The sequence below is a fragment of the Anas platyrhynchos genome, chromosome 4 (genome assembly GCF_047663525.1).
Source record: "Anas platyrhynchos isolate ZD024472 breed Pekin duck chromosome 4, IASCAAS_PekinDuck_T2T, whole genome shotgun sequence".
NCBI classification, from domain to species: Eukaryota; Metazoa; Chordata; class Aves; order Anseriformes; family Anatidae; genus Anas; species Anas platyrhynchos.
In genome coordinates this window covers 38,143,668-38,153,328 of record NC_092590.1, presented here as the reverse complement: position 1 = coordinate 38,153,328, position 9,661 = coordinate 38,143,668, and the positions used below count along the sequence as shown (strand labels likewise).

General features: G+C 40.5%; 1 protein-coding gene across 1 annotated transcript; it reads left to right on the top strand.

Annotated features, from left to right (window-relative positions):
• Positions 1–2,835: 2,835 nt before the first annotated feature.
• Positions 2,836–9,323, top strand: MMAA (metabolism of cobalamin associated A; the record flags this gene model as incomplete). Its single annotated transcript, XM_038178042.2, has 7 exons — positions 2,836–3,107; positions 3,486–3,961; positions 5,053–5,175; positions 6,549–6,719; positions 7,176–7,261; positions 7,853–8,002; positions 8,955–9,323. Coding segments are annotated over 7 exons (1,566 nt in total), but the record flags the coding sequence as incomplete, so codon positions are not given.
• Between the last annotated feature and the right edge of the window lie 338 nt (positions 9,324–9,661).

Genomic DNA, 9,661 nt, shown 5'->3' with positions numbered 1-9,661 from the left:
TGAAATGGAAGAGAACCCCTCATTTCTCCTGTGCTCTGGGATGCAACATGTTGGCTCTCAGCCACAAAAGGGGAAGTGCTGCATTGCTGGTTCCTGGGAGCTGGGGGACAGGCATGTAGTGTTTGCAGGAGGGAGCCTGACAGAGTTTGGACCTACATTATGTCAGCCAAAATTTTAATATAGTCTAAGGTGTGTGACTATTTAACGTAGCAATAAAACCACTAGTCTGGTTGTAATCATACTAGCCAAAAGCATGCATTTGCAAGTAAGGAGGGTGGAATATTAGAGGAAGAATGGAGAAATATTGGAGTGAGTGAGAGAGAGTAAAAAAAGATGTAGTGCTATGCTGCAAGTGCAGTGTGAGTAGTCAGCATAGGAATTGCCACTGAATTTGTGTTCCTGAATGAGAAGTTCATTTAGCAATAAAGCATAGTGGAGAAAGCATTTGGAGGGCATGGTAGAGCCTTAAATATCACCCCATCCTCACAGGGGGAGAATGAAGTAATGAAATAAAACCACATTTCTAAGAAATTGTTATTGCTTTTTGCAAGTGACATGCATTTCATAATTCTGGAACCATTACCAGTAATGAGTGTAGTCATGCCAGACCCTTTAACATACAGAGGGAAGGACCAATAGAGGTAGTTCGTAGATACAGAAAAATTACATCTTTACATTATTTGGGAAAAAGCCAGTGAGTTTCAAGCTGGTGCTGTTCATTGGATTTCATCAGTTATTTGTCCTGTTGTAATTTCTTTTTAATATTTTTCATTTAGATCATAGAAAATCTTACTTTTTTACTTTTGCAACATATTGCTGATAGCTGTATCTATGAATACTGTAGTTATAATAATAATGTGCACAAGGATTGCTTCAGGACTTCTTAAGGAGATGAGCAGAGCAGTGGAAAGTGGAGTGCTGCCAGAGAAAGGAAGCACTAATAGAAGGCAAAGAAGCTAGTGGTCATGCAGTTTGTCTTGTGAGAAGTTACAGAATTTTCTTCTATTGTAACAATTGTGATTCACTTGAACACTTTGTTCAAAAGATCTGCACAAAGAGTAGTGCCTCCCCACCCACCCCTACTCCATGGTGCAGTATTTTATAACACTTGGCTCAGAAGGAAGACTGCATTTCACAAGTAACCAGCAGTACCGTTTTCTTAAACATCTGGGGTAGATTTACAATAAGGAGGTTAAGACCAGATCAGTTGCCTTAAATCTTGGACAAGGTTGCAGACTGTGATGATAACTGTGGGATACACATTTTTACTCTTCTAACATCCCTGGGGAAAAGAAGCAGGGGCAACACAACAGAAAGACAAGTTGCATTTGAAATAAAAACAAATAGAAAATACTAGGAAAGCAAGCATGAGGCTTTTGAAAGCTACTGAAGGACCTTCCTGAATACCTCAGCTAGGATGTGAATTAATAACAGCTGGGTAAAGAAGGAACACATGAGCCTGCAGAACTCCTTGTATTGGAAGTCAGAACACAGAAAGCCAGTTAGGCTGACCAAAATTTAGTGGGTTGGGTGTAATAAAGAACAAAAAGATTCATGTTTGGTATGTGACCATATGGAAAACGTGAAAGCACTATAGTAGGACAGAATGCAGATCGAGGAGACTAAGGATATGGTCCAGCTTCTAAGGAAGTGCTTTTGCCTATGTTAGATGAGGTCAGAGTAATATAAAATCAGAGATGCAAGAAAAGCACGTGATTGTGGGAGAGCTGCACAATCTCTATTCCAGTATACTGAAAGTATGCGTGTATATCCATTACAGTGCAATAGGAATTCTGTCAAGTCTGACATTTGGAAATTATAGTCTTTGGAGAAAAGAAACTTACTTGTTTAAGATTGGAGTTGAGGGGAGAGGGATGTGACTTGCACAACTATGCTTTTACCTAGTTGAGCATCATTGTGGGAGTGTCTTAAAATGGTTCTTGTATGAAAAGTACTCAAAAATACATACGTGTCTTCCTCATGGTCATATCAGCTTGGCAATGCAGCTGATGAACCGTATAAAATAGCACACTTTTTCTGAACTGCGAATGCACAATTTAATATAATTCCTACTATTCTGTTCCACAAGTTGATGGTGCACCAAGAACTGAACAATCTACTCTCCCTCTTCAGAGCTGCTGTAATGTGCAGTTTTGCATTGCCATTCATCTAGTCCGTGTAACAAGGTCAACAATGAAAGCACACAAAGTCGAATGAAATGTAGGATCAACAATCTGTGATGAAACCGCAGTGGAATGGCTTTGTTGCTGTTATTAATGGTGATGTGCTATCTAGGTTTAAGAACAGCACTTGAAACAGCCTTAGAAAGCGTGTTTAAAGAAGAAATGACAGTGATTCATGGTAACTGATGAACAAAGCCGTGACTATGGAGGGAGGCCACACAAGGCTGTTTTGAAATGGGAATTCCTGTCTCTCTCCGCTGCATCACATGCTGATGAGGGCGCAAAACCCCCCATTTCATCAGTTCTGACAAGGAAAGTGTGGCTTGTGCAGTTCTCTGTGTATGATCATCATATGGGCTGGAAGAATACGAATGGTGTTAAATTGTGAGTTTGGAAGTTAAGAACAAAATCTATGCCATTTCATAGCCCATCAGCTGCACTGCCGCTCTCACAGGACTGTGGACACCTCTAGTATTGTTTTCATAGCTGCATTAGCTCGGGCAGCAGCAGGTGGCGTGCGTTTCTGCTTACTACAAATAAATGCATCGGTTTTAACACAAACAGATGCAGCAACAGGCGTGCTAACATGTCTAGAGAAACTAAAAAATAAAGAGGACATCGGCTGCCCCGCGGCCGTGCCCCTTAACGCCTCTCAGCCCCTCACGCGACGCCGCCTAACGGTCGCAACGGTCGCAACGGCCGCGGCGGAGCGGGAAAAGGGCGGCGCTGCCTCACGGCGGCCACGGGCCGCGGCCGGCGGTTCCGTCTCGGCCTGAGGCCGTCACTTCCCCGGGCGGGGCCGCGGCTGGAGGCGAGTCCCAGTACCCGGCAGCGGCACCGGCGGCGGCAGCGAGCGGCGCTGAGGGGCGGCCGGGGGCAGAGCCTGTCCCCTGCAGCGGGTTTGAGCCCCCCGCACCCGCGGAGGTAGGAGGGGGCTGAGTTCGTGAAGCCCCCCGAGGGGGGGGGGGTTGGTTGGTTGGGTCCGAGGTTTGGGGGATTGTTGCTGGGTTTTTGTGGGCTGTCGGAGCCTGTATTTAAACGTATTTTTTATTTATCTTCGTGTTCATAAGAATATCGTCTTCATTTGTTATGATTCTGTGTGTGCTAATAAAGCGCCGCCGTGCTGTTGATTCTATAATGTCTTTTTATTCTGTTTCTCAACGGGAGGAGAGAACCACCTTTTGCATTAAAAAAGTTGGGTTTAGATAAAATATCAGCACCTGCATACACGTTTCATTTGAGCCCTTCAAAAGCACTCGGAGTACTTTGAAGGAAGTGAAATTTTTCCCTCTCTCTCCTTAGGGTCTCTGCAAACAGAAGTGAACTGATACCTCTGGTGCTTTTAATTCCGAACAAGATGAAGATCCCCTCTGTACTGCTGAGGTTTCCTCATCGTTATCTCTTCAAAAGAATGTATTTCAAGAACTTTCACTGCCCTTCCAGATCAGATTTCCTGTGCATTGGGTCTCTCACGCTGGTGCGCCCGTATCATACAAAATGGATGTGTTTGTCAGAGGGTTTGAAGAGAGAGCTGTGTCACCAAGCTGCCCCTGACCAGCAAGCAGAGGGACTTTCTGACAGAGAAAACAGACTCATAGACAGACTTTACAGTGGACTCATCCAGGGCCACAGAGCCTGTTTAGCTGAAGCCATTACACTTGTAGAATCAACTCAAGCTAGGAAAAAGAAAGTAGCCCAGGTGCTCCTTCAGAAGGTATTATCCTACCACAGGGAACAAGAAAAGTTAAATCAAGGAAAGCCACTTGCCTTTAGAGTGGGTTAGTCTTTTTATGTCTGTCCAGTAGTTGCTTTGCTTTGACAGAATTACAGCGTTCACCTTTCATTCTTACTGTTACTCTTTAAACACTGTGGTCAATAGTCTTTCATCAGTGGTTTCTTGTGATTCGTAACCAACCTCTATCACTTCTGTTGTCCAGAAGAGTTATGGCTTGGGCTGGAAAATGTTATTGAAAGAAATCAAGATATAATTGACACATCTTGAGTGGTTGGGAGACAGTGGTTGTTGTGATTTTTGTTTGTTTGTTTTTAATATGTATAACAAACTGAAATGTTAAGTAGTTGACTGATTGTTACGGCTGTCATCTACACTTAGATAGGGAAGGATGTAGTTAAGCAGACACGTTCTTTTCCTGAAGTAAATGTTTTCTTGAGCTCATTCTGAGTCCTTTCACTAATTCATGAAAGGACGAATATGTACCTTCCTGTTTTATGGTGTTACTTCAAAGCAGCTTACTTTTTGACTGAGAAGAGTTGAACCTGGCTGTCTTGGAAACTGTAAAATGTTCTTCCCTTGCAAAGAGCTGCACTAAGTAAAATTGGTCATGCCCATCTCTCATCTCTTGTGTGTACAGAGGTTGTAAGAACAAGAACTTGGGCATGGGAATGAGAAATACCTTGTGCAGGTTTTCAAGTTAATCCTTCTTTATATGCTTTGAAATGGAAGTAAATTGCCCAATTTTTGAAATACCAACCACTCAACGTAAGGGCTTATACTCCTGAAGTATCTCTTGTATAAATCTGAAAAATACAGTTTTAGGGTATTACAATTTAAAACTTTATAACATAAACTAGTATAGATAAATTTCTTTGGAGGAGAGGAAATAAGGATAAACCGAATGGTATGGGTAGGATGAGGGGTGGTGAAGTGAGCGCTGCCGTCTAGGGTGAACCATGGTGTTGTGTTTCAGGTCAATTGCATTTGCTCACTGGGGTATATCAGTTGTGGCACTTTTTGTGATCTTGCAATAAAATAGGAATTACCAACTTAACTATCAAGTGTTCCCATGATGTATTATTTATTTAATTATCAAGATCTTTTTTCTTCCTATTTTCCTAATGTGATTATTAGGGTTGTCTGGTCCTCCTGGTGCTGGGAAATCAACTTTCATAGAATGCTTTGGGAAAATGCTTACAGAAAGAGGACACAAAGTGTCGGTGTTGGCTGTAGACCCTTCTTCTAGTACAAGTGGTGGTAAGTAGGACTTAATGTTTCTGTCAGGTTTCTAATACCTTGTCAAACATAAGAGTGTCTCTTTGGGGCAAATGGAAGAAATTTTTGGGCCCTATGAAACTATTACAAAACTACTAATGTATCACTTTTTCATTTTTCCCCCCGTGCATTTTGAAATTGAGAATTATGTATCAAAACCCTCAATTTGTCAAGTTTACTCTTCTCCAATGTTCGAATGCTGTTTAACATTTTTTTGTCTGAAACTTTGCATAGTCACTGTTTTCTCTCTACCTTTATTAACTTACTTAATGCCATGTCAGTGAAGGAGAAGAACATTAATTTCTACTTAAATTTCAGAAGTGACAGTGCTGATCACTAGGCAGGACATAATGCTAATTTAAAACTATTTAGAAGATGCTGCAATCCAAATGTATCTGTCAGGTTAGAGTATAGAACATTCATTAATTCTCTGTAAGAATTTCTAGCTTTTTGTTGGCTGTATCAGTGTCATGGTTTCCTGCTGCACTGACCATTAGTCTGACTTGTAGCATGGCCTGCTGATTTTTTTTAAATTTGAGATTCCTCAAAATTGCGTCGCTGTAATGTGCCACTCTCAAACTTTTAGGGAAATTCTAGGCTGACCAGGCGTGATTAATGATATCTGTAACTTAAATAATAGAACCTTGATTTTGATCCTTTTCTAATGGGCAGCTGTCAGAGAACATCATTCCCTTTTCCAGTATCTACGCTATTATAGGAGATGCTGCAATGTAACTATTTAAAAAAAAAACAAAAAACAAACAAATTGAAGCACTGCAATGATTTAGAGTTAAGAAATAGTATATTATTGCATGTATACATTCAAGACACATGAATAGAATAGCAAAATGTGGTGCTAAGACTGTACCAGTTATATGAACTGAGCATCTATTGTCTTTTGGAATGTGCTTTTATATATGTAGATCTTAATGAATTTGATGCAAAGTTTGTATGAATAATAGGAAGGCAGGAATGTATCTAAGTTTTCTTAAAAACAAACAAAAATCATCAACAAAATCTTACGGTAAAGATTTGTCCCTTTGGAAAGAAACAGCAAAGATTAATTAGCAGCTCTTAAAAAAAGAACTGTTCAGGAAGTGCAGAATCCATTCTGACCTAGAACAAACTCTTTGTGTTTGGTAGCAGTAAGGCCCACTTGTCAGGCCTTTCCAGCCAGCCAGGAACTTCCTAGTCCTGAATAAAGTCTTTAACAACAATTATTGGAATATTGTTTCATGACTTATTTCTTCCAAGATATCTACCTTTTTCTCATTTGTTTTGGTGGGGGCGGGGAACAGGGAAGGAAAGTCTAGCTGTTTGGCACAGTTGAAATAATTTAATAGTAAATGTTTAAGGTTCTCTATTGGGTGATAAAACACGGATGACTGAGTTGTCAAGAGACATGAACGCATACATCAGACCATCTCCAACCAGAGGGACGTTAGGAGGTGTAACAAGGACCACGAATGAAGCCATTCTGCTCTGTGAAGGAGGAGGCTATGATGTTGTTCTTGTGGAAACAGTAGGTATGTGCTTAGGGTTTTCTTTCGGTTATCCTGCTGTGACACCTAAATCAGACGTGAGACACCTTGCACGGTCACTGGGTAGAAATGCATGCCTGTTCTGTCAATTTTCTAGGCCTTTATATTTTGTAGAAACACTGGAATGGTATGTTCCCTGTTGTTTGTTTATCACTGGTGAGGCAGTGGCACAGGTTGCCCAGAGAAGCTGTGGATGCCCCATCCCTAGAGGTGTTCAAGGTCAGGTTAGATGAGGCTTTGAGCAACCTGGTCTGGTGGGAGGTGTCCCTGCAGGGGAGTTCAACTAGATGGGCTTTAAGGTTCCTCCCAACCCAAACCATTCTGTGATTTGTGGGTTTTGGTCAAATCAGAAAGGTAGTGCAATACTATGATATTCATGTTGTCATTAATGTGACTGTGAAAGATTGCCATAAATAGTGAACTCTGGGTTTAATTTTTCAGGAGTGGGACAATCAGAATTTGCTGTGGCTGATATGGTCGATATGTTTATATTGCTGCTGCCACCTGCAGGTGGAGATGAATTACAGGTATTGTTCTGTTTCTCTTTTGAAGTGCTACCTAGGACTAGAAGGAGAAATTTAAATCCAAGTAGTATTTGTCTGTGCAAGAAGTCCATATCAGTAGTATTTTGTAAATTACACAGCTGCTATGTGAGTCTTTTCAGTGTCTTACCAAACATTGCATGGTTGATATCTGATTTTTTTTTTTTTACCCAGATCTTGGAATTACTGGGATGTACGATTTTGATACTCTCTGAGTAGTATCAGAGAGTATTATTATGACCTGTTTATTAGTTAACTGGGAGTGGTTTTGAGGAAAACAAATCAATATAATTAGTTTTGTAAACTTTGTCATGTTTTGTTTAAACTTAAGTCTCTACGCATAAAATAGGTTCTCGTGGAAACTCTGATATCCATATTCAGTGTCCCAGTGTCAAAGCAGAGTAATAAATGGGATGACGGTGGCCGCTGGTACTACTGCTGCGTGACTAGCATGCCCATCCACCCACCAGCAGGAGCCACCAGAAAATAACAAAGCTTTCCTGACCTACTTTCTGTGATTAAATCAGTGTGTCAATTATTCTGGATATTCATAATTTCTCTCCATGTTCTGTTCAGGGTATCAAACGGGGTATAATTGAGATGGCAGATCTAGTTGCTATAAATAAAGCTGATGGTGATTTAATTGTGCCTGCACGGAGAATACAAGCGGAATATGTTAGTGCTATGAAGCTGCTTCGCAAGCGTTCAAAGGTTTGGAGACCAAAGGTGTGTGTACTTCCCTATGGGATTTTTGGTTGTGGTGGTGGTTTTTTGTATGCTTTTTGTTGTTTTCCCAGAAAAAGTGCTGAATGAGTTGGGACTGTTACTGTCTCATCTAGCTGTTCTAGACTCCTTGAGCTCTTTTATAAAAAATTGACCTTGGTTGTTTAGCTTTTTTACACCATGTTAAATACTTGATTGTTTATTGTTTAATGTTCATATAGGTGGCACATGTTTCTTTGCTTTTTCAGCAGTCTGTGTGTTTAGTTCATCACTGTTTAATAGTAACTGATACATCTGAATACCTATTTGTTCAGCCTGACAAACGTGACCCAAAACACCTGTTTTGAGATCAGTGAGGCTGTCAGAAATCTGTCTCTGTTTCAGTGACTGGGACTCTATCCATTTGATTGGGGAGAGAAAGAGAGGTTTGTTTTTTTTTTAGGCAGTCCCATTTTAAAGATGAAGTTGGGTGCCTGAAATACTTTGGCAAAATGAATTCCTACTCTGGAAAGCATATGCAAAAAGAAGTTTCAATATCTCCTTTCTGGAATATTTTAAGTGCAAAAGGGTAGCTATCAGAGTGTGTATACCTGAATTGATAATTAAGTCTATGTTTAAGTAAAATAGCAACACTGTACATTTTAGCTAATTGTCTCATTTAAAATGATTCTCACTAGTTACACAAGCAGTTGGACAAACCCTATTTATGCCAAATGCTGTGGATCCCAAGGTCTGCTTATAGTAGGTAGAATCCCAATTTTGAGTTTTTTTTTTCCTTATTCTTTGTGGAAAAAAGTGTGACTGGCACAAAACTCCTTTGAGCGGAATTGGTTGAGTATATTGAAATAAGCTTGCCTTCCACATTTCCTAATTTTCACTCGATCTACTTGATTCAGTAATTTAACCCTTAAGCCCAGTAATTATTTGGCTTTAAAAATTCTTCTGAATCCAACAGGTAATGCGTATCTCTGCCAAAACTGGAGAAGGTATCTCAGATATGTGGGATAAAATGACAGAATTCCGTGACCTCGTGCTCACGAGTGGTGAGCTGCTTGCCAAACGACGGAAACAGCAGAAAGTGTGGATGTGGAATCTCATCCAAGAAAATATGTTGGAACATTTCCGGAGTCACTTGGCAGTCAAGGATAAGATTCCACTTCTAGAAGAAAAAGTTCTTAGTGGTGTCTTGTCTCCTGGGCTGGCAGCTGACCTGCTGCTGAAAGCATTCAAAGATGGTCTCTAAGCACTGTAGTATACTGTGTTCTTGCTACATTCTTCATGTAAACATAAACATTAAATACTTTTTTTAATGTGTGGATTCAAATGTTTTGCTACAACAGACGTTAATGGAATGCATATCCAATAATCTGGGAAAAAAAAAAAAAGATAAATATTTGGGCAAAAAGTACTGTAGGACCCTGTATATGCAAAGATCATGACAAATGCAAACAGAGATTCAGAGACTGTTACAGATTATATTTGGACAAAAGCACATTTCTGAGTCTCCCATCTGTACACACTATGGATTTACTGGTCACAAACGTGTGCCTGTGTCAAAAGGGCTGGTTTTGAGAAAAGTTTGGTACTGCAGAGTTCCATTGTGGAACCATCTCAGAGCTGGCTGGCAGTGCAGCTTTCCATTCTGGTACAGTATCAGCTGTT